We start from the raw sequence: 25,555 nt of genomic DNA, 5'->3' as shown, positions 1-25,555 counted from the left end.
TGGGGCCCGGTGACAACAATGAGCAGCACTAACACATAGGCTGCTGGTGTGTGCTGTGTGACGCCACACCATAGCGCCCATCCCGGCACAGCGCACCGCTTACTTGTATTTCCCAGCTTTATTGAACCCTGGCTTGTGTCATGGTAGTACAATGCTGTGCGCTGTGGTGGCGTTGCAATGCGATGTGCGACAACCTCCTGCGCTCACAAGTGGTATTGTCATTAGCGCAGTATTTTACGTTAGCGCACACCGCAGCAACGCCATGACTATGTGCTGAGGCTGTGCTGCCACTACCAGGAGGTTGCCAATGTTTCCACAGTGAATTGGTTTTCTGCTGTGAATGAAGTTACTCCCTCACATTCAGTGAAGGGGGACAGAGCCTCCAGTGACACAGTTGTCACCCCTCTCATAACACACAGCGACAGAAATCAGAACATTTCACACCGCGAGAGCAGATCTGCGCAGGCGCACAGAACACGCCCGGCGCATGCTCCGTATACTCCCGCTGAAAGTCTGATGGTCTGGCTCGTAGTTTGTTGGCCGGGGACGTACCGCGCATGTGCCGGCCGGAGTGAGTTGTGCTGCGGGTGCTGTTTCAGGTGAGGGAAAGGCGGGGATAAGGTGAAGAGCAGCGGGGGAAGGGATTCCGGTACCGAGATCATGGCGTGGATATATGTTAGAGGCTGTCCGTTTTCTGCCACTTCCATTCCTGCACCTTAGGTGGCGCTGTGGTCAGTGTGTCTGCATACTGCGGGCTGATGATAACATGGTGACCTCCGTGCAATGCTGATTGCCTGGCTGCTGTACTCCTCCCCTGGCTTCAATATATCCTCACCCCAGGTTACACTGCTGATTGAAGCTGATCTCCAGCCTTCCTTCTTGTACAAATGCACACTGACTCCTCTTCTGGAATGGCTTCCTCTGCTTTCCCTGCACACTGTGAGCATCTCACACCATGTATAGGAAGCTGCAGCCAATCACACAGAGCCTGGCTCATTAACCACTCGCCTACCAGGCACTTCCACCCCCTTCCTGCCCAGGACAGCTTTCAGCGCTCTCGCACTTTGAATGACAATTGCGCGGTCATGCGACACTGTACACCAAACTACATTTTTATCATTTTTAGAGAAAACTTTCTTTTGGCGGTATTTAATTGCCACTAAGGGTTTTGTTTTTTGCTAAACATGAAAAAAGACCAAAAATTGTGGGGAAAAAAAGTTTTTAGTTTCTGTTATAAAGTTTGGTAAATAAATGATTTTTCTCCTTCACTGATGGGTGCTGGTAGGCTGCACTGCTGTGCAGCAATGAGGAGACACTGATAGGCAGCACTGATGTGAAGCAATGAGGAGGCACTGATGAGGTGGCACTGCTGTGCAGCAGTGAGGAGGCACTGATAGGCAGCACTGATGTGTAGCAATGAGGAGGCACTGATAGGCAGCACTGATGTGCAGCAATGATGAGGCAGCACTGATAGTACTGAAGTGCAGCAATGAGGAGGCACTGATGAGCTGCACTGCTGTGCAGCAATGAGGAGGCACTAATAGGCAGCACTGATGTGAAGCAATGAGGAGGCACTGATGAGGCAGCACTGATAGGCAGTACTGATGTGCAGCAATGAGGAGGCACTGATGAGGTGGCACTGCTGTGCAGCAATGAGGAGGCACTGACGAGGCAGCACTGATGTGCAGCAATGAGGAGGCACTGATGAGGCAGCACTGATAGGCAGTACTGATGTGCAGCAATGAGGGGGCACTGATGGGATGCACTGCTGTGCAGCAATGAGGAGGCACTGATAGGCAGCACTGATGTGAAGCAATGAGGAGGCACTGATAGGCAGTACTGATGAGGCAGCACTGATGTGCAGCAATGAGGAGGCACTGATGAGGTGGCACTGCTGTGCAGCAATGAGGAGGCACTGATGTGCAGCAATGAGGAGGCACTGATGAGGCAGCGCTGATGTGCAGCAATGAGGAGGCACTGATGGGCTGCAGTGCTGTGCAGCAATGAGGAGGCACTGATGAGGCAGCATTGTTAGGCAGCAATGAGGAGGCACTGATAGGCTGCACTGATGGATACTGATAGCTGCACTAATGGGGCTACACTGATGATCAGTGTAGACGTCTCCCCGAGAAATGTCGCTTACCAGCTTTCCTCTGTCAGCCTGAGGAGAGGACTGTCGATAACCGGCATTTCCTGTTTACACTGTGATCAGCTGTGATTGGACAAATCTGATCACATGGTAAAAGGCGGCTCTGATTGGCCCTGGATGCGTGACCAGCTGTCCGAAGAACACAGTGATCACAGCTCGAGGATGGTGCACATTCCAGGGGGCGTGGTTCTGGGAGGACATACATGGACACCCTCCCAGATCTAGCCAACCACGCTGTTGCCATCTTTTGGCTATAGCGCGTTCGGGAACTGGATAAATAGGTAGTAACCGTCCAACGCCAACCAGCGTCATCGGATGAGAAGATCCTCATGTCCCTGGAGTGGCAGGAAATTCCACAGTGTAGTAACCTATGGCACTTAGCTTAGTCCTGATTAGTAGGGTGTAGGTCCTCGGATTTACCTGAAAGACTTGAGGGGAGGCCACTTGGTCAGATAGTCAGGTTCTCCCCTCCACGGGGTCTTCTGTTCAGGGGAGCCCCATCATCCTGGGTGGAGCTTGCCTCTTCAGGTCCCCAGAAGAATGGCTCTTCTTGGTTTTAGCTGGGTCCCCATCAGGAGTCCCGGCGGAGCACTTTTTATTTTCTTTGCACTTGGTGTTAGTTCCGAGTGTGCGCACCTCACCGCCGAGCCTCAAACGGTAGTAAATGTTAGGAAAACAAAACAAAAAACATTTCCTCCTGCAAAGTAATAATATAATGGGCTAGTATCTAGGTAGAAATCACAAAAGTTCACAAAAAAAGTGGTTACTAGCTTTAAAATTCTACAGGGACTAAAGTGTGGCCCCTGACACCTCCAGCGGACCACACAATGGCAGCACATTTTTGCACCACAATGCCCAAAATTGTTGGTCTTGCTGCATTTTTCACAGTGTTTCGCAATGCCCAGTGAACAAGTTGGAGTAGAGGAATTGGCGTCAGTGAATGCAGTAACAACCTTCATCACTGGTGTCAGTAATTGCAGTAATAACCCCCAGCATTGGTGTCAGTGGATGTAGTAATTACCTTCATCATTGGACACAGGAATAGCTCCCAACATTGATGTCAGTGGACGCAATAATAACGCCCATCATTGGTGTCAGTGAACACAATTATAACTCTCACTATTGGTTTCTGTGAACGCAGTAATAATTCCCATCATTGGTGTCCGTGAATGGAATAATAACCCCCATCATTGGCTTCAGTGACTACAATAATAACACTCAACATTTGTGTCTGTGGGCGCAGTAATAACCCCCATCATTGGTGTCAGTGGGTGCAGTAATAATGGTCATCATTGGTGTCAGTGGGTGCAGTAATAATTCTCACCATTAGTCTCAGTGGACACAATAATAGTCCCCAACATTGGTGTCAGTGAACACAATAATAACCCTCATCATTGGTGTAAGTGAATACAATAATAACCTCCAACATTGGTTCCATGGACGTAGTAATGACCCCCATCATTGGTGTCAGTGAATGCAGCAATAACCCCCATCATTGGTGTCAGTGAGTGCAGTAATAACCCCCATCATTGGTGTCAGTGGATGCAGTAATAACCCCCATCATTGGTGTCAGTGAATGCAGTAATAACCCCCATCATTGGCGTCAGTGAACATAATAATAACCCCCAACATTGGTTCCATGGATGTAGTAATGACCCCCAACATTGCTGTCAAGTGAATGCAATAATAACCTCCAACATTGGTTCCATGGACGTAGTAATGGCCCCCATCATTGGTGTCAGTGAACACAGTAATAACCCCCATCAATGGTGTCAGTGGATGCAAAAATAAACTTGAACATTGGTGTCCATGGACACAGTAATAACCCCCATCATTGGTGTCAGTGGACGCAGTAATAATTCCCAACATTGGTGTCAGTGAACACAATTATAACTCTCACCATTGGTTTCTGTGAATGCAGTAATAGTTCTCATTATTGGTGTCCATAAATGGAATAATAACCCCCATCATTGGCTTCAGTGACTACAATAATAACCCCCAACATTGGTTCCTTGGATGTAGTAATGGCCCCCATCATTGGTGTCAGTGGGTGCAGTAATAACGGTCATCATTGGTGTCAGTGGGCGCAGTAATAGTCCCCAACATTGCTGTTAGTGAGTGTAGTAATAACCCCATCATTGGTGTCAGTGGATGCAGTAATAAATCCAATCATTGGTGTCAGTGAACACAATAATAACCCCCAACATTGGTTCCATGGATGTAGTAATGGCCCCCATCATTGGTGTCAGTGAACACAGTAATAACCCCCATCAATGGTGTCAGTGGATGCAAAAATTAACTCGAACATTGGTGTCCATGGACACAGAAATAACCCCCATCATTGGTGTCAGTATTATTAATCACCCTTCACTTTGGTGGTTAATGGCAATGAAATTTAACTCCCACCCCCCCCCCACTGGTGATCACTTACCTATCCCGCAGTGCTTTCTGTCCCTCCAGGCCAGGACTAGTGTGGCTCTGCCCTCAGTACAGTCTGCCTCTTTCAATGCCTGAATACAGAGAGCTTTCCGGGACTCAGCAACCCTCTGCTTTCTGTCTGGTGCCCCCAACAGCCCGCAGAGGGCCGGCAGGCTGTGGGTGTGTGTCTCAACATGGATTTATTCCTTCCCTCCCCAGCCTAGCTGCCCCTTTCCCACCCCTTTCCTGCCCCTTTCCCGCCCCCTTCCCTCAATTCAAATACTGAGATGAATTCACTAAGTGATTCTTTTTTTGCCTTAAAGGTGTACTATAGCTTCTATGAATGAAAATTGTTTCTGTTACAGGGTGACAAGTTGTGCTCCTGTGTTGTCCCCTTTTCATGCGTCCTTATTGAAGACTACAACCGGCTGCACCTACTGACATTCCAAAGGCCTGGCCTGCTGTTGTCACCATCAGGAAGCCGGTATGGCGCAGTGATGTGCAGCTGACAATGAAGCAGGAACACATAAACAGGACCTGAGCTAAAGAGGATAGAGGAGATCAGCAGCACTGAGATGGAAAAAAGGTGAAAACAAATCTTTTCTGGTAGTTATGACCTACACAGTGCAAAATCAAACTAAATATCATCCAGTAAAGGTCTGCATTCATGTGAACCCTTTTGCTGCTCATGACACCATATGTACCACAAATCATTGCAATGAAAAACAAACGCACGGCAAAAATAAACTCACTTTACATTTTATCAGCAGGCTCCTGGCTACAATGTAGAAGCGATCTTTGATCCAAACATTTCTAAAGGTGGCAGTCTGCCAGCTTCTGTGAGACCAGGATGGTTACCCGTGTGCACAGATGAGAGGTCATTTACCTGATATCTACTCTGTAAAGTGAACCCGGAAGTGTTCTGCTCTGAGCACTTACATGTTCGCAGCTGTCTGATAACCGGCTGCTGTGCTGGGAGCTGATATGGGATATTACAGGGGAGACCCCTGATGTCTCCATACAGAGAACCAGTCATTGCACATACTATCATATACTGGGCAAGTGTAAAAAACAAAAACAAATGAAAACTAAAGTAAAAAAAAATAATGAAACAAATTAAAAACAACAAATAAGAAACTCTGACCCCACACACGGGCACACACAAAATGAAGTGTAACGTCACGCCTACAGCGTACATGCACATACATGACAATTGTATAACTCATATTGGGTATTGTTACACACTAGAGTGGGAGGAGTCGTGTTAGGGCCATTATTTATGACTCTAAAGTGATGAGCTGTAAAGCCTTTTCATTCTTTTTCTGCCAGAGCAGTTTTTGCATTTTTTGCACACTTGTTAAAGTACACATTTTGAGCCTGAAGATTAGTTAAAGTCCGGCAGCACAGTGGCTTAGTGGTTAGCACGTCTGCCTTGCAGTAAATGGGTAATGGGTTCGATTCCCGACCATGGCGCCTCCTGCATGGAGTTTGCATGTTCTCCCTGTGCTTGCGTGGGTTTCCTCCGGGTACGCCGGTTTCCTCCCACACTCCAAAGACATGCCGGTAGGTGAATTGGATCCTGTCTAAATTGGCCCTAATATTTGTATGCATGAATGTGAGTTAGGGACCTTAGATTGTACACCCCTTGAGGGTTAGGGACTGATGCGCATGTTCAATATATATATGTGTAAAGCGCTGTGTAAATTGACGGCGCTATATAAGTACCTGAGATAAATAAATAAATAAATTAAGTCAGTGCTTGATAAATTTCCTTGAACCTAGGAGCCAGTAAAAAAGTTAGGAGCCATTTATTAAAATTTTTGTTAGTATTGCGTGGGTTGTCTGCATCTGGGACTTCATGCAATGTGATTTGCCACGCGGCAATCACGGCAAAACCGCACCACGTTTTAGGCGCCACTGAAAATATTGCCACCTAAACCTGTGTTTTGCGATCACAGTGATTCTGCTGTGATTCCAAAACCCCCAGGTGTGAGTGGAACCTCCCAGGTTCACACATATTCCATTCTGGATTTATTGTGAAAATCACAGAATCGCATAATAGGCTAGACGTTTTTTGTTCCTATTGAGGTGTTTCACACAGATGCGTTCCACACACATTGTGTTTTGGGTGCCATTATGAAAAGTGTCCTGTCCGAGTTTGTGGCAGTGTGTTCCAGACTCGCAAGTGATAGAGTGGCATGCAGAGATAAGTGTTCATGTAGGATTGCTATTGACAGGAGTTTTTGTATTGAAGTCTGTGGGAGGTGTTTTCCCGTTGAAGTCTATGGAACCGTTTTCCCATTGAAGTCTATGGAAGGCGTTTTACCATTGAAGTCTATGGGAGACGCTTTCCCGTAGAAGTCTATGGGAGGCGCTTTCCCGTAGAAGTCTATGGGAGGCGCTGTCCCGTAGAAGTCCATGGGAGTCGACTTTCCCTAGAAGTCCATGGGAGTCGACTTTCCCTAGAAGTCCATGGGAGTCGACTTTCCCTAGAAGTCCATGGGAGTCGACTTTCCCTAGAAGTCCATGGGAGTCGACTTTCCCTAGAAGTCCATGGGAGTCGACTTTCCCTAGAAGTCCATGGGAGTCGACTTTCCCTAGAAGTCCATGGGAGTCGACTTTCCCTAGAAGTCCATGGGAGTCGACTTTCCCTAGAAGTCCATGGGAGTCGACTTTCCCTAGAAGTCCATGGGAGTCGACTTTCCCTAGAAGTCCATGGGAGGCGACTTTCCCTAGAAGTCCATGGGAGGCGACTTTCCCTAGAAGTCCATGGGAGTCGACTTTCCCTAGAAGTCCATGGGAGGCGACTTTCCCTAGAAGTCCATGGGAGTCGACTTTCCCTAGAAGTTCATGGGAGGCGACTTTCCCTAGAAGTCCATGGGAGGCGACTTTCCCTAGAAGTCCATGGGAGGCGACTTTCCCTAGAAGTCCATGGGAGGCGACTTTCCCTAGAAGTCCATGGGAGGCGACTTTCCCTAGAAGTCCATGGGAGGCGACTTTCCCTAGAAGTCCATGGGAGGCGACTTCCCGTAGAAGCCTATGGTAGGCAGTGTGTGTGTGAATCCTGGTGCCAGAACGCAATTTCTACTCGCCAGTGCAACCTGGCACCTGGGATTTGTCCAGCTCTGGTTAAAGTGGTTCTAAAATCAAATTTTTTTTTACCTCAAGACCCCGTTTGTACTTGAGCATTTTTAAGCTCAAAGCTTGACACTCAGAAATGCTCAATGAGTAACATCTATAATTTTCAATGGCCCCTGTTCACACTTGAGTGTTCTGTCACCTATAGCAAAACGCCTGTCACTCAAAAAGTACTTGCGCTACTTTTCAGGCAGAACTGAGCTGTTGACCCCATAGACTTGAATGGAAAACGCCTTAACAGTGGGAATGAGCATTTGTTCAAGTGTTTTTTCAGGTGTTTTCAGCTCCAACAGCTATTTCTATTGGCCACAGTAAAAACGCCTAAACAAAAAATGCCTATAATTTTTGCATATCTGGTCAAAAAAATGCTCAAAAACGCCTGAAAAACGCTCAGCTCTGTGTGAATGTAGTATAATGCATTCCCTACATTCAAGTGGTTGTAAATCCTTACATATATCCAATGAAGTGACTGACCTCAGGTGATACACAAAGATGAAAAAAATCCACCTACCTAAAGTTGTACCTGTTTATCTGCATCCCTCTTTTTCCCTACATCTATTCAAAGTGCAGAATTTACACAGAATCTCTCTACTCTGAAAAGCAGGGGGAGGGGAGCCTAAGCCCTGGTTCACATATATGCGGCCCGCGTTTGCACGGGCACGAGAGCCCATTCATTTGAATGGACTCTCGTGCCCTGTGACACGCAGAGAAGAAGTCCCTGCACTTCTTCTGAAAACGCAGCCCGTTGGGAACCTCGGTTTCCAGTACGGTTGTGTTTTCCAGTGCAGGCGGCGTGCCATTAGAACTAATGGCACCCGCCTGCGGGTCTGCATTTCTCTGTGCGGGTGGTGGATTTTCGTGCAGATCCACAGCGGCACCACCCACACAGATGTGAACCTAGCCTAAGTGTCTCTTGGTGTCAGCAAAACTTGTCAGAATTGATTCATGCTAACAGCTAAGGAACGAAGTGTAAACCATGTACCAGGGTGGGCTCCCCAGGATACAGTGAAGTCACGAACGAGGAAAGAAACCCCAACACAAGCTTTTGCCACAACAGAATTTTACTTAGATGTGGCAAATAAGCACAACCACAAATGCTGGAAACATACAATAAATTTACATACACCCAGCCCAAAGGCTGAGACCCTTGTGCTGCACAGCACAGCGCCTTCTGATGGATGAAGGTAGAAAGTGAAGTAATTTACCTACTGGCGGGCACAACTGAGCTGCCACACCTTACCTGTTATTACCCTAAAAGAGCAGGAATCAGTGTATGGGTGTACGGTATGGGCTAGCCTGCGGTGCAGCACAACAGCTTACAATCTTACACAAATCTAAAGTATTCCCCCTCCCATAACTGGTCCTGTAGCACGTGCCTGAGTATTCCTTCTGAGCAAAATGCCAGTCTGGCTTGACTCAGGGCAGGCAATGACTCCTCAATCTGCGGAAGGGGGTAGGCATCCCGGACGGTCTGGGCATTCAGCTTTTTTAGTATTTCTTGGTGGTGGCTCCATCGGATCAGGCATGTGGAGATCTTCAATCTCCCGTCTGGCTCTCCCAAACATGAGCATATGTGGGGAGTATCCGGTGGTACTGTGTACCCTGTTATTATAGGCCCATGTCAGTTCAGGTAGGTATTCGGTCCACCAAGCTTTTTGGCAGTCCTCCAGAGTCCGCAGCATCTGAAGCAAGGTGCGGTTGAACCGCTCGTTTGCCTCGTTTCCTTGGGGGTGATACGGGGTGGTGCGGGGACGTTCGAACCCATACAGTTGGTACAACTCATTCATTAGAGTACCCTGAAAACATGCCCCCTGGTCCGAATGTATTCTCTGTGGACACCCGAACACCTGTATAAAGTGTTTGTAGACCGCTTCAGCAGTCGACTCTGCCATCTGGTCTCTGGTGGGTACAGCCACCGCATACTTTGTGAAATGATCTGTCATGACTAGACAGTACGAGTGTCCCGGGGTAGAGTACTCAATCTGTACATAATCGATCATAAGGAGCTCTAGGGGTGCTGATGCCCAGATGGCCTGGACAGGAGCCCGCTATTCAGTACTCTTACTTAGCCCGCAGGGCCGACACTTAAGACATGCCTTGGCCACCATGTCTGCCAAATCGGGACAGTACACGAGCCGTTGGAGCCACTTGAATGTTTTATCGCTCCCAAAATGGGCACCCCTCTCATGGGCCTCCCGGGTAGCCTCCGGTCCCAATGACATGGGGATGACAATCTGTCGCCGGTACTGCAACTCTGACTGCAAGTATATGGTCCGACACAGGAGGCCCTGGGTAACAATTAGCTTATCCCACTGCCTCAACAACTTTTGGCCCTCGGGAGTCAGACAAGCCCGCTCTTCTGACCGAGGCCAGATCTTGGTCTGGACCCATTGTTTCACTTTCCACAGGTCCGGGCAGCTATCCTGGACCCTCTCCCAATCAGCCAGCATCTTTCCCAGCACCATTGGCATCCTGGACGCCACCCCACTTGAATGTGCCACGTCCTGGAACATGGGTAATCGACCAAGGTCAGGAATTTCAGTGTCCTCTAGCTCCTCATTGGTACTGTGAGCCGACAACCCTACAGGGACTCAGGAGAGTGCGTCAGTGTTGCCGTTCTCCCTACCTGAACAGAACTTGATGCGGTATTGGTACTTAGAAAGGCGAGCCAACCACCTCTGCTCAAGCGCACCGAGTTTGGCATTTTCCAGATGTGCTAACGGGTTGTTATCTGTCATCACAGTCACCTCTGCACCGGGCAGGTACTCCGCAAACTTTTCAGTCATGGCCCACACCAGTGCCAGTAGTTCCAATTTAAAGGAGCTGTAGTTGTCAGGGTTGCGCTCTGACTCCCTCAGAGCCCGGCTGCCATAGGCAATGACTCTCTCACGTCCATCCTGGACTTGGGATAACACAGCCCCCAGACCATGTAGACTTCCCTCAGTGTTCAGCAGGAATGGGGTGTCGAACCGCGCATAAGCCAGAATCGGGGCACTAATCAGCGCCCCTTCACTGCTTCAAAGGCCCCTTGTTGCCGGGGTCCCCACTCGATGGGACGATTCTTCAGGCACCCTGCAGTGCCCCTTAATAACTCGTTTAACGGGCCCACCAAATGAGCAAACTTGGTTATAAACCTCCGGTAGTAGCCGGCCAGTCCAATGAACGCCCGCACCTCTTGTAGTGTACTCGGCTGGGGCCACTTCTGGATGGCCTCCACCTTGTCGGGGGTTGGCTTTACCCCCTCCTGGGTGACCAAATGTCCCAAATACACTGTCTGCTGTCGAAACAGTTGGCACTTCTTGGGCTTGATCTTGAGCCCATGGTCTCGCAGCCGTCCTAAGACCTGTTGCAGTTTCTGGAGGTGATCCTCAAAAGAGGCCCCAAACACTACTACGTCGTCCAGGTATATCAATACCGAATCGAAGTTGAGATCTCCCATGCTCCATCAACCGCTGGAATGTTCCTGGGGCATTGGACAGGCCGAATGGCATCCGGTTGAACTCGTAGAGACCCATAGGTAGGATGAAGGCCTTCTTCGCTTTGTCTTTCTTGGCCGCCGATACCTGCCAATACCCACTGGCCAGGTCAAGAGTCGAGAAGAACTTCGCATGACTCAGGGCGGACAACGACTCCTCAATCTGCGGAAGGGGCTAGGCATCCCGGACAGTCTGGGCATTCAACTTCCGATAATCCACGCAGAAACGGAGACTCCCATCTTTCTTCCGCACCAAGGCTACTGGAGCAGCCCAAGGACTTTGACTCTCCTGGATCACCTGGTTTTCCAACATGCTGGCCACCATATCCTTCACCTCCTGGTACATTTTAGGCGGGATTTGCCGGTAAGGTTCCCTGATCGGTGCAGCATTGCCGGTGGGGATTTCGTGTTTGATGGTGGAGGCACACCCGAAGTCCTCGAGAAGGCCTCCTGAAACTTCCAAAGGGTGTCTTCCAGCAACTTCTGTTGTCCTGGAGTTAGGATCTTGCAGTCCACCCCCATCCGGGCCATGATCACTCGACCGTTCCACTCCGCTGTTGGGGTCTCCTTTTGATGGACCTCTACAGCATAGGTCCAGGCTGATCTCCTATCTGCCCGTAGCGTGAAGCTCCTCCGTCGAAGAATATCCCCTTCGGACACATAAACTTCGGCCAGCAAGGTATTCCCAGGTACGGTTAACTCACAGTCTTCAACGTTGAGGCAGCGTACAGGCACACATCCTTCACAATAGCGAGGGCCCGGGCTACCAGTGGATGAGTCTGCGTTTCTTCTTGGTAAGTGGGCTCGATCAGGACCTCCAGTCCATACAGTCATCGTCCAGCCCCAACCGGCAGCATCAATATTTGCTCATGTCGAGGCGGGGTCTTCACCGGGGTCCTCCGCGACACCCTCACGTGTCTAATGGGTCGACCGGACATGTCGCCCTTTCGCAGACTACAGCTCCTCACCATCTGCTGTAGAACCTTCTGGGTTGGCCGGTGTGTGGTGGCCCGTTGCCAATACCTCGGCCCTTCTTTTGCATAAAGTTGGTGGTCTAGGTCCCTCAGCATGTTCATACCTAGTGTCACGTCCATTCCTCTCCGGGACGAATGATCCACCAGCACGACCCCCTTCTTGCCAACGTCTTGCCCACACAGCCGGACCCGCATCCAGACTATTCTTTGGACATCCATCCCTCTGTTATTGGCAGCTGTCAGCTTGATGACGCTCCCGTCTTCCGGCTCCATCATATGTCCAAAGTGTCTTTCGAAGAACTCCAGAGGCATGAGGGTGCACTCCGACCCTGTATCAACTAGGCAGCATACCTTCTGGCCTTCCAACTCGGCTTCCATACCGGGGCTGCTGGCATACAGGTTGTGTTCCTCATGCTTAGGGCTTAGCTTCTGGTGTACCGCCGCAGGACGCCCAGCTACTGCGCGGGCGGAAGTTTAACGTCGGCTCGGACTTCATCTGTTCTGGGCACTCTCTGGCCATATGACCGTACTGTCGACAAGCCCAACAGAGGGGTCCCCTTTTGACGTGCCCCCGCAGCTGAGCTATCCTGGGTGGAGTGGCGCGGGGTGCTGAGGTCATTTCCGGAGACTGAGGAGATTCTGCCTTCTTCTGGGACACTTCCAGCCGAAGTGTCGCGGATCCGCAGCGACACCACCCGCACAGATATGAACCTAGGGTTAAGGCCAAAAATGCAAATTTTAAACCGTTTGTGCGAAAAATGCAAAGAAAAAAACTCCAGTAGCAAGCTCTGGATAGTAAAGCAAACACTAGAGGGCAACAAACATATACAAGTAAATCGTTTTCTAACATTCTCCAGCTAACTGATTGCTGCTACATTATGTTGCTCAGCTAGGTATAGATCAGGCTGGAATCACTTACTGTGATACGGATCTATTAAAAGAGGTTCACGTTTGTTTGTTCTTTCTATAACGGATCTCCCTGTACTTTTTAGCATTTCCCTCCCACTGTGATGTTTCCACGAGTTGTGCATTATGTTTTTTTGATTTTTAATGTTAGAGCACAAACAGCAGCAAAGTTTTTCTCCATTTGTATAGCAAAAGAGAAAACAGTTCTTGCTGAGATTTGTACTGAAATGTTTGTTAACCACTTCCAGTCCGGACACTTTTACCCCCTTCCTGTCCAGGCCAATTTTCAGCTTTCAGTGCTATCACACTTTGACAATTGCGCGGTCATGCAACACTGTACCCATATGAATTGTTTTTTGCATTTTTTTGAGACAGATAAAGCTTTATTTTGGTGGTATTTATTCACCACTGGGATTTTAATTTTTTCTGCTATGTAAATTAAAAAGTCCAAAAATTTTGCAAATAAATAGTATTTCATCATAAATCTTGGCCAAAATGTTTTCCGTTATATTTTTAGTAAAAAAAGAAATAACCCAAATTAGTTTATAACCAAAGATTATAATTTGTAAACATTTTTTTTACTTTTTTTTTTATTTTTTTATATTATTTTTTATTTATTATTATTTTTTTTACATACTGTCACCCTAGCAGTACAGTGTCACCATGGTGACACTGTACTACTTGTGGGGGGTGATAAAGATTTTTTTTTTTTACACTGATTGTTTTACATTCATACAGGCTGTAAAAGCAATCATTTCTCCTCTCTAGTTGCATTCTTGCAGCCATTGAGATCTACTGAGTGAGTGATTGGTCACAGCTTGTCACATGGTACAAGGCTGTTGTGATTAGCCTTGTACCATGTGACCTCTGTGATCATTCACAGATTTCACACACGTAGTAAGCAATGATGCAATGACGGAGGACACAGCGGGCACCGGATCGTGGTGCTGCGCGCTCCCAGGGAGCGCGCACAAGCAGGGTGCGGGGAGGCCGTTTATAAATGGCCACCCGACCCTGCACTGCCACCGTCCGGCCGTTTATATACAACGGCCAGACGGGAGGTGGTTAACGTGTGTTTTTTGACCCTGCACAACCCAGATCCAGCTAGCTATGATTAGTTTGGTCACATCACTCATGACCATTTGGCCTTGTGTGACTGTCCCTACTATAGGCTTCTGTACCTTCATTCTTAGGCTAGGTTCGCATATGTGCAGGTGATGCCACTGCGGATCCGCACAAAAATCCGTGCAGCAGAAGAAGAATGCGGACCTGTGGGCAGGTGCCATTAATTCTAATGGCACGCTGCCCGCACAGGAAATCGCAACAGTACTGGGAACTGAGGTTCCCGTGCGGGCTGCGTTTTCAGAAGAAGTGCAGGGACTTCTTTCCTGCGTGTCCCGGGACACAGGAGTCCATTCAAATGAATGGGCTCTTGTGCCCGTGCAAGACGCAGATCGCAAAAATGCACATATGTGAACCAGGGCTTAAAGTGGTTCTATAGTCAAAATGTTTTTTACCATAATGTATTCCCTGCAATAGTCACCTTATTAAAAGGTGAAAACTGCCCCACTACTTGTTTTGCCCACCTCCATCCCTAAACACTTACCCGTCACCTGTCACCACTACAGCACTGTCTTGACTGCAGCAACGCTCCTTTCTCTTTCTGGTTTCACACAAGACACTGAGGGCAGTTTTAGCCAAAGGCTCCTGCTGCTGGCAGTCAAACTTCTGTGCAGAAGGAGCGGGGGTGCGGCTTACCAGTGCTGTGTGTGTCTGTGGATGCACACAGCCTGGCTTGGGATCAGGTGGACACAGGTGCCTTCATAGTACCCAGCTTGCTAAGGAGGCACCTGAGGAGGGAGGAGTCAGCAGCGGACAGTCAGAGGAGGTAAGAGACCTTTCTGTACAGTATTTATGCACAGAGCAGGTAAGTATAATCCAAAAAAGAAAATTATTCTTTAGTATCACTTTTATGTTACTAGATGGGGAGTGCCCATCTTATACCTAATTAATCAGTAATTTTAGTTTAAGTAAACTCCCAAATTGTGGGAGTTTTAGTAAGGGAACATTTATATAAAGCAGTAATATAAGAGCATTTACTCTTTAAAGGACAAGTTCACCTTTTGTAACATGTTACATCCAAATTCAGGGTGCAACATGTTACTGTAGAACCAGCCCCTGCACCTCCCCCGATATGACAGCTAGTGGGGGATCTTCTCCCTCCTCTGGCTGTCACAATATAAAAAAAATGCTATGTGGAGCTCCGCCCCCTTACCTACGTCCTCCATTCACAGAGTTCTGTGAATGGGAAACTACAAGTCCCACAGGCTTTGCGGCTGTCGGTTTGTAGTTCTCAATGAACTAACGTGGCGCTGTTGAGCTCTCTGGTAGTTCATTGATTCTTCCTGTCAGTGCAAAATTGCCCTCCCCTATGATATGTGGGCTGAAAGATTACACTGACAGACTGCAGGACACCTACATGGCTCCAGCAATCTTCCTATTCCCAGACTCCTAAACGAAAAATAATAAATTCATATGTTTTTACCTGCAAAAAAAATGTGCATTTATTATTTTTTATTAAAAGATGAACTTATCTTTATCCCCGGCTCTTCCAGTTTCATTCACTGCAGTGTGATGAGTTGCGCTGCATAAAATTGCAGACATTTTGTGGTTCTATGCAGCGCACCGCACCTCAATCCAGTGTTCTAGAGGACAGGGCACATAGAACAGTGTTGTTTTTTATGTGCCTTTACGTTGTGCCTCACTTGATCTGTGCAGCTTGATGCACACATGCTGTGAATGAGCCCATAATGATGACAAGGAAAAATGTCACCAGCCTTGCTGTAATTATGTGATTGTTCAATAAAACCTTTGGACCCATATTGGTGATCCTCCGTGTGTTGGTGACATTTTTCCTTGCTGATTTTGCTCTGTTCCAGCCGACGGTCGCTGCAGCACCCACTTATACACACAGCCATTTTTAACGCAGGAACGTGTGCGTTTGGACTATACACTTGCATAATGATGACAAGGCATCATTCATTTGAGACTTTTATATCTAGAGTTCAGCTTTAATTTCGGTAACCGAGTCGGTTTAATAAGCTGCCAGCTGCAGATGATGTACGCCATCATAGAAATTAGAGGCGCTGTGCGGGGAGGCTGTGTTCTCTGAGTCGGGTTATAGTACGGTGTACACTAGGCGCTCTGACCTTACAACCTTCCCTGTAGAACGTGCTCTGTAATGCGTTCACTATCCGCATTCGCAGTCTCCCATTATCTGCCTTCTGTGACTTCTATGACACAGTAGGAGCTTCATGAGAGATTATGTGGCTGAGCGGTCCTGGATGACATCCCCGGCCACTTCATTCTGTAGTCAATAGTGCTGTTTATTTCCAGTATCACCTGCTGCATTGTGTTACCTACCCATCATCCTTCCTGCTGCTCCATCCCACTCACGTCCCCCCACTGTTCCATTCTCTCCCACTCCTACACACGGCATACCGGCTTTGTAGAGCTTTGAGTCTGTTCCCTATTCCAGCCTCTTCGCTTTGCTTTCCCTTCTTTCAGTCCGGGTTTATTATTATTCAGTTGCTGTTGCATCTCATGATATGCATGTACAGCTATATACACATATATAGGAATGGATGGGGTTTTAATGTTATTCATTGTGAAATTGTTTGGTCACATAAGTGCAAATTAAAGAGGAACTCCCACTTAACCCTAACAATGTTTAAAAATGTCCCCTCCCCCCTCCTAACACCTGTGCATTTTAACCACTTGCCCTCCTGAGGATTTACCCCCCTTTCTGACCAGGCCATTTTTTGCGATAGGGCGCTGCGTTACTTTAACTGACGCGGCCAATGCACGCTGCACCCAAATTAAATTTTCTTACTTTTCTCCCACAAATAGAGCTTTCTTTTGGTGGTATTTGATCGCCTCTGCATTTTTTATTTTTTGCTCTATAAAAAAAAAAAAAGACAGTTTTGAGAAAATTTTTGACTATTTGCTATTAAACATATCCAGTAAAAAATTAAAAAAAAAATCTAATTTCGCCGTAAATTTAGGCCAAAATGTATTCTGCTCCATGTCTTTGCTAAAATAAAAACCCAATACGTGAAAACTAATTGATTTACGTGAAAGTTATAGCGTTTACAAATGGCGGTATAGATACTGGAATTCTTTTTTTTTAATATACTAGTAACGGCGGCGGTCAGCCACTTATAGCGGGACTGCTGTGGGCATTCTGACATTGGGGGGAACTGACTTGGTGTCACTGAAATCCCCAGTGCCACCAATACAGTGATCAGTGCTAATAAAAAGCACTGACATTGTACTAATGACACTGGGCAGGAAGGGGTTAACATGTGGGGTGATCAAAGGGTTAACTGTGTGCTGTGTGTTGTTTCACTGTGTGCTGTGTGTGTGCTTTCCAGTTTAAGCACACTGCTTTGTATGGCTCTGCTATACACAGGTCTCTCCCCTGTCGGAGACACTTGGCGATCACCGGGTGCCAGCGAGAAATCAACGGCCGGGACACAGTGATTGACCGCCGCAAATGTCGGGGTGGGTAGGACGTGCGCGCCCCCGTCCTGCAACTGCAAAATCACGTATATATACATGATTTTGCGCACATGTGCCACCCTGTAGCAGTATTTCTGCTATAGAGTGGTGCAGAACTGGTTAACGTGTGTAAGAAAGATGTGTATACTTACTTATTTTCAGCCCGCTCCAGTCCAGTCATGTGTTCCAGCTCTGCTGTATCAGCCAGCAGCGGTTGCAGGGGAGTGGAGGAGCACCGACAATGGTTGGGCCACAGGAGCCTATGGGTGACATCACCTGCTCCAGGTTTTACCACCCATTGGGGGTGCCCAGCTAGCCTTAGACAGCATATAGGGGACAAATGGGTAAAATTACTGCATGTACTTTATCCCCTGGGAAACAGAACACATTATAAAAAAAATGTGAATCCTTTAATTTGCTAAAGTGTTGTGTGTCATAAATAATTGGCACTTTAAAAAAAATTGGTTTACCTTTTTTTTTCATCCTTTTTTTCATCTTGGTGCTGCAGATCTTTTGCAGCCTCTTTGCAGCCACCCCCTGCCTACTTGCACTGCAACAATGGTGGCCTGGATTTCTCAAGGTGGCAACAGTGAACCATGCCTGCACAATATGTGTTGAAAGAGCTAATTGTAGTCTTCATCAGAGTCCTGAGTGACAGGGTGACAATGAAGGAGCACTGTTGGGACAGAGCGTGATCTAATAAATAAATACTTTTTTTTTCCCAGGGCCACCCCTATCAGTATGAAACATGAGCGGCTGTCTGCATGGGAGTACAACATTTACCTCCTCCTCTCCCTGGGGATTCACTTCTATTCATTCTGTGAGGTCTATGTGTCTTCCAAAGGTAACACAGCATTTGTTTACATTATTTTACGTTTCCTAATATCATCCAGTGATAACTGATGACTACTTTGAATCTCAAGATACTGAAATAGTTGACTTTTAACCTAATGGTCAAACCTTTTTTTACTATTCTGGATGCCATTTACCAAAAAGGGGGCTTACATTAAAGTGGTTGTAAACCCTTTCATATACCCAGTGAAGTGACTGGCCTCAGGTGACACACAGAGATTAAACAAATCCTCTTACATAAGTTGTACCTGTTTATCTATAGTAGTCTTTTCCCTACATCCATTCAAAGTGCAGAATTTACACAGGATCTCTCAGCTCTGAAAAGCAGGGAGCGGGAAGCTGAAGATACACTGAGTGAGGAGAGGTCTAAGATCTGATTGAAGGAAAGGGACACCTCACCCTCTTCACATAGCTCACAGGAACAGAGCTGAGGCTGTCCCTCCCCATCACTATTTTTATCTTAGTATCATAAAAACTCATCAAAAATGATTCATGCTGATAGCACGGGAGTAAGTACACACTATGGAGGGATATGCTTTGTTCATATTTCATGTCTAAAGTTTACAGCCAATATAAAGTAGTTGCATTAACGTAAAAAAACATCTGTGTCCCAGGATCTCTCCCAGCTCCCCCTTTTTCTTATCTGAGCCTGATCTCAATCCAACGCTGAGCTCAAGAGCAGGAACGCTGCTCCCTCACTCCCTCTTCATTGGACACAGTGCTGCTGCTGCTGCTGTCAATCAAATTCTGTGACGAGGGGAGTGGGGGGGCAAGGTTGAGTCGCACTGTCTATGTCTGTAGTTGAGTGCCCCTCAAGCGGCTTCCTGTGGGGGCTCACAGAAGTGGTGGAGCCAGGAGTGCCAGCGGGTGACCCTAGAATTGGAGGAATGGGGCCGCTCTGTGCAATACCATTGCACAGAGCAGGTAAGTATGACATGTTTAAAAAATCACTTTAAATCTGTCATGAACCTGGGCAATGTAGACTGAACATATGATAAATAATGAAAACCATGTGGCAAAATGATCAGAACATTCATGAGTGCAGGTAGCTGAAGTTATGTGCTTATCTCAACTTTTTTTCTGTAAACACTGAGTTTGCCTCCATCCACTCTTACCTCCCCAGCCTCCCTATTGGTCCTGTGATTGGCAGCTTCTTTGATCAATATCAAGGCTTGGGATATGGGGGAAGCTGGACTAGTACACCTTTTATAGAAAAGAATGAGACTTGCATGCAAGTGCAGTTGTCTTTATCTCTGAACTGTTGATCATTTTGACACGGAGTTGTCCCTGGAAGTTATCTCTGCATATGCACATTAAGACTTTACTGGTTTGTTACACAATTACTGTAAATTGTATATAAAGGCAAACTGTTTGTTTAGTTTTGAATAGAGGATAAAGTTAGTACCCCTTGAGGTATTTAATGCTGTCGGTGTGATTAGTCCTGGTAACTGGAGGTAAAGAAAGTAATGGCAAAATCCAAAATTGTAAGTTGTCACCAGAATAAGGTAGGGGAACTCTTCCAATAGGGACACTTGTCCCTGTGATTGTTGCCTAAGAGCAGAATAGCCTCACTTTGATGAGATGGGAAAGGGAAATCTCTTGAATGAGACACAGACTGCAAAAAGAAAAAGATATTATTTTATATATTATTGTTTTGCCTGAATAGGATGTAATTCTGTTTCATGCATCTCCATGCAGGCAGTACCAGTCTTGTTAATTGGGATGCAGTGGCTGCACAGACACAACTGCTACTCCCAATTTGACATTGGCGTGGGTGCGGGAACACCCCACCAGCCCTCATATGGGTGTACGTTTAAGTACACCCATGTGAACGAGGCCTTACCGGACCAGTGAAGGCAACAAGTAAAGCTAGTCAATGATTTGATGTTGATCTGAATACACTGCAGCTATGCTAAAATCATAAATCAACTGTTTACATATAGGCCAGCTTCACATCCTTATATGCACTTTAAAATGCACTTGTGGATTTGTAGAATTGAGGCATGTTAATTTTTTTTATGCATTTTCATGTGTTTTCTGGCCCATTGGTGTCTATGGAAGTGCACAAAATGCAGTGTGTTTAAGGCCAGGGTTACCTCCATCTTTGTATGCTTTTGTCTTTTTTTTTTAATGTGTTGTACTGCATTTACATGCATTTTCATAATTTTTTTGGGTATCATAGCTCAAGAAGATGCACAGAAAAGCAAAAATGCCTACGTTTTAAACCGCAATGCACTGCACAGATCTGAACAGCCTCATTGAACAACACTGCTTCTTATCACACATCTGTTGTACTAAAAGGTAGACATTAATAGGCGTGAACCTGGCCAGAACCTGAGTTGTATATCATCCACTGCACTCAGCAGGCTTTCTAGGAAGATGGATGATGGAAGATACTGTAATGTGCATGGCAAATGCCGAAAAGTAAGGCTGCCTTCAGAGGGGTCATTTTTTTCTGATCAGCCAGCGGGCTGATTGAAAAAAACAATTAATGGATTACCCCAGCCATACAAGCAAGGAAGATGGAGGAATCCTCCCCACTGAGACTGAGGTTATTTACTAAAACTGAAGAGTGCAAAATCTGGTGCAACTCTGCATAGAAACCAGTCAGCTTCCATTGGTTACCATGAACAGCTGCGCCAGATTCTGTTTGCTCCAGTTTTAATAAATACACCCCCCCCATTATATTCTGGACTCCTCTGTTGTCAGAATACACTAATCAGCAGAACTTGATGGTTAGATCAACTTCTGTCAAGCAGGAATGACCATAGATGGATAAACATTTGGCAGGTACCTGTTGAACCAGCAGAATTGTGATCAATCTGTGGCCAGCTTTAGACTGTTCTGTTCCTAATGGACTCAATAGGATAATGACACTGACAACTGTAGGAAAATTGTGAGCTATGTAGATACAGTATATGCACAAAATGAAAATAGGGATTTGTTCACACCTGAGCATAACGAAAATGTCCAGAATGCTCTAAAGATGCACCAAAACACAAAATGTGAGCTTGGGTGCCATTGATTTTTAATGGCACCCCAAAGTGGGTAAGAAAACGGGTATTTTGTTGCCCAAAACCTGCCAAATTCGGCTCCAAAAAAGGGTACAGGAGCTACTTTGGCATGATTTTCACTTGAATGGGCTGCCCTACAGTGTCGCGCAAAAAATGCAGAAAAAAAAATGTGCACTAGAGTGTGAGTTCCCACTGCATGAAGTGAGTAGAGCCTTAGTGTGAATGCAGCCTTTTTTTAGTTTTGGATACAGTGGAGAGGGATTAGAACACCTGGCAGGTTTTTATTGTTGTCTGTGCCTGTGTTAGGAAGTTTCACCCTCTCTATTTATCTTGGTGACTGCTATCAGACTGTAAACCAGGTCAAATCCCAAACTGCATTGTCAGCAGAACAGGAACAGAGGCGAAAAGTTCCTATGGTTAAATTTTCCTCACTTTGGAGAGATTTCATTTCAATTTCTGCTGTGTCTAAATGACAGGAAGGATAGGGGAATCTCTCCAGTGGGACACAGCTGGCATTTTTTTATATTACTCTATAAGGGTACTAGGTGCACACTTCATTTTAGTTTTGTTCCTTTAATTTATTAATAGTACTTTGTTTCCATCACAGAACATGAAGATGAACTTGAACAGGAAGTTGGCTTAGAATCTTCTTTTTGGGGCCTAAAAAAGGTAATTTTCTTCATAATACAACTCTCCAAGGATATATATCTGACTCCTGATATGTGTATTGATCTCTCTTTTGCCATGTGCAGGAAACTCCGGGACAATTAGTATGTATGATTCTGGGTAGGTGCTAACCTCTATTGATGCTTGTTGGTGGCTTCACATACAGAATAAGCACAGATACTGAGAGTTATACCTGACACAAGGAATAAGAGACGTGCTAGCATCTTTATACACACAGTAGGAGAAGTGGTACTGTGCAGCATCTTTATATACACAATAGGAGAAGTGGTACTGGGCAGCATCTTTATATACACAATAAGAGAAGTGGTACTGTGCAGCATCATAACATACACAATATGAGAAGTGGTACTATGGTGCATCTTAATATACACAATAGAAGTGGTACTGTGCAGCATCTTTATATACACAATAGGAGAAGTGGTACTGTGCAGCATCTTTATATACACAATAGGAGAAGTGGTACTGGGCAGCATCTTTATATACACAATAGGAGAAGTGGTACTGTGCTGCATCTTTACATAAACAATAGGAGAAGTGGTACTGTGTAGCATCTTTATATACACAATAGGAGAAGTGGTACTGTGCAGCATCTTTACATACACAATAGGAGAAGTGATACTGTGCTGCATTCTTACATACACAATAGGAGAAGTGGTACTCTGCAGCATCTTTATATGCACAAGAGAAGTGGTACTGTGCAGCATCTTTATATACACAAGAGAAGTGGTACTGGGCAGCATCTTTATATACACAATAGGAGAAGTGGTACTCTGCAGCATCTTTATAGACACAAGAGAAGTGGTACTGTGCAGCATATTTATATACACAATAGGAGAAGTGGTACTGGGCAGCATCTTTACATACACAATAGGAGAAGTGGTACTGTGCAGCATCTTTACATACACAATAGGAGAAGTGGTACTGTGCAGCATCTTTATATACACAATAGGAGAAGTGGTACTGTGCAGCATCTTTATATACAGAATAGGAGAAGTGGTACTGTGCAGCATCTTTATATACAGAATAGGAGAAGTGGTACTGTGCAGCATCTTTATATACACAAGAGAAGTGGTACTGTGCAGCATCTTTATATACACAAGAGAAGTGGTACTGTGCAGCATCTTTACATACACAATAGGAGAAGTGGTACTGTGTAGCATATACAGGTGAAACTCGAAAAATTTGAATATTGTGCAAAAGTTCATTTATTTCAGTAATGCAACTTAAAAGGTGAAACTAAATATATGAGATAGACTCATTACATGCAAAGCAAGATAGTTCAAGCCGTTATTTGTCATAATAGTGATGATTATGGCTTACAGCTCATGAAAACCCCAAATCCACAATCTCAGAAAATTAGAATATTGTGAAAAGGTGGAATATTCTCGGCTCAAAGTGTCCCACTCTAATCAGCTAATTAAGCCATAACACCTGCAAAGGGTTCCTGAGCCTTTCAATGGTCTCTCAGTCTGGTTCAGTAGGAATCACAATCATGGGAAAGACTGCTGACCTGACACCATCATTGACACCCACCATAAGGAGGGAAAGCCTCAAAAGGTAATTGCAAAAGAAGTTGGATGTTCCCAAAGTGCTGTATCAAAGCACATTAATAGAAAGTTATGTGTAAGGGAAAAGTGTGGAAGAAAAAGGTGCACAAGCAGCAGGGATGACCGCAGCCTGGAGAGGATTGTCAGGAAAAGGCCATTCAAAAGTGTTGGGGACTTTCACAAGGAGTGGACTGAGGCTGGAGCCACCACACACAGACGGATCCTGGACATGGGCTTCAAATGTCGTATTCCTCTTGTCAAGTCGCTCCTGAACAACAAACAACGTCAGAAACGTCTTACCTGGGCTAAAGAAAAACAGACCTGGTCTGTTGCTCAGTGGTCAAAAGTCCTGTTTTCTGATGAGAGCAACTTTTGCATCTCATTTGGAAACCAAGGACCCAGAGTATGGAGGGGGAATGGAGAGGCACACACTGCAAGATGCTGGAAGTCCAGTGTGAAGTTTCCACAGTCTGTGTTGATTTGGGGAGCCATGTCATCTGCTGGTGTTGGTCCACTGTGCTTCATTAAGTCCAGGGTCAACGCAGCCGTCTACCAGGAGATTTTGGAGCACTTCATGCTTCCTTCCACAGACAAGCTTTATGGGGATGCTGACTTAATTTTCCAGCAGGACTTGGCACCTGCCCACACTGCCAAAAGCACCAAAACCTGGTTCAATGACCGTGGGATTACTGTGCTTGATTGGCCAGCAAACTCGCCTGACCTGAACCCCATAGAGAATCTATGGGGCATTGCCAAGAGAAAGATGAGAGACATGAGACTGAACAATGCAGAAGAGCTGAAGGCCGCTATTGAAGCATCCTGGTCTTCCATAACACCTCAGCAGTGCCACAGGCTGATAGCTTCCATGCCACGCCGCATTGAGGCAGTAATTGCTGCAAAAGGGGCCCAAACCAAGTACTGAGTACATATGCATGCTTATACTTTTCAGAGCTCCGATATTGTTCTATGTACAATCCTTGTTGTATTGATTGCATGTAATATTCTAATTTTCTGAGATTGTGGATTTGGGGTTTTCATGAGCTGTAAGCCATAATCATCACAATTCTGACAAATCACGGCTTGAACTATCTTGCTTTGCATGTAATGAGTCTATCTCATAAATTAGTTTCACCTTTTAAGTTGCATTACTGAAATAAATGAACTTTTGCACAATATTCTAATTTTTCGAGTTTCACCCGTACATACAGGGTGTTATTTACTAAAACTGGAGACTGCAAAATTTGGTGCAGCTCTGCATAGAAACAAATCAGCTTCCAAGTTGTTGTTTTTTTTTTTTGTCAAAGCTTAATTGAACAATCTGAAGTTAGAAGCTGATTGGCTACCATGCATAGCATTATAGCATTATATAAATGCATAGCAGCTTATGACTGCTCCGGTTTTAGTAAATCTCCCCCACAGAGTTAGAGAATTGGTACTGTGCAGCATCTTCACATATAGCGTAGGGCTGATACAACTAATCAATATAATCAATAATAAACACTATAGAAGTAAACACTGTAGAAATACATTTAAAAAAAGTGTTTTTTGTTAAAAAAGAACTAAATAAAATTTCCAGTTGCTTAAAGTGGTTGTAAAGGCTGAAGGTTTTTTACATTCATGCATTCTATGCTATAAGGTGCTACCCCTCAACCTTCCCCCCCCACCACACACACACACACACACACACACACTTATACTCACCTGAACTCAATCTCGATCCAGCACTGTGCAAAAGAGCAGTGGCTCTCTCTGTGCTCCCTTTAGGCTCAGAGCAGGGGCAGACTGACCATTTGTAAACTCGGGCACTGCCCGAGGGCCCGGGGTCAGTGGGGGGC

General features: G+C 45.9%; 1 protein-coding gene across 2 annotated transcripts in view; it reads left to right on the top strand.

Annotated features, from left to right (window-relative positions):
- The first annotated feature begins 477 nt into the window (after positions 1–477).
- The window catches only part of HHAT (hedgehog acyltransferase), a 385,158-nt gene continuing 360,080 nt past the window's right edge, over positions 478–25,555 (top strand). Inside the window, exons 1-4 of one of the 2 annotated variants that reach the window (XM_089677808.1) lie at positions 501–599; positions 4,933–5,153; positions 18,346–18,464; positions 22,094–22,155. In XM_089677808.1, coding sequence (XP_089533934.1) covers positions 5,143–5,153; positions 18,346–18,464; positions 22,094–22,155 — 192 coding nt within the window. In that variant the 5' untranslated portion in view covers positions 501–599; positions 4,933–5,142. Of the gene's footprint in view, positions 600–4,932; positions 5,154–18,345; positions 18,465–22,093; positions 22,156–25,555 lie in introns of both variants that reach the window. The other variant, XM_089677807.1, reaches the window with a different exon arrangement.

The sequence above is a fragment of the Staurois parvus genome, unplaced genomic scaffold, assembly GCF_062004578.1.
Source record: "Staurois parvus isolate SC_StPar_1 unplaced genomic scaffold, SC_StPar_1.0 ptg000192l, whole genome shotgun sequence".
Taxonomy (NCBI): Eukaryota; Metazoa; Chordata; class Amphibia; order Anura; family Ranidae; genus Staurois; species Staurois parvus.
The sequence above is the reverse complement of the archived record's forward strand: the minus strand, read 5'-3'. Positions and strand labels throughout refer to the sequence as shown.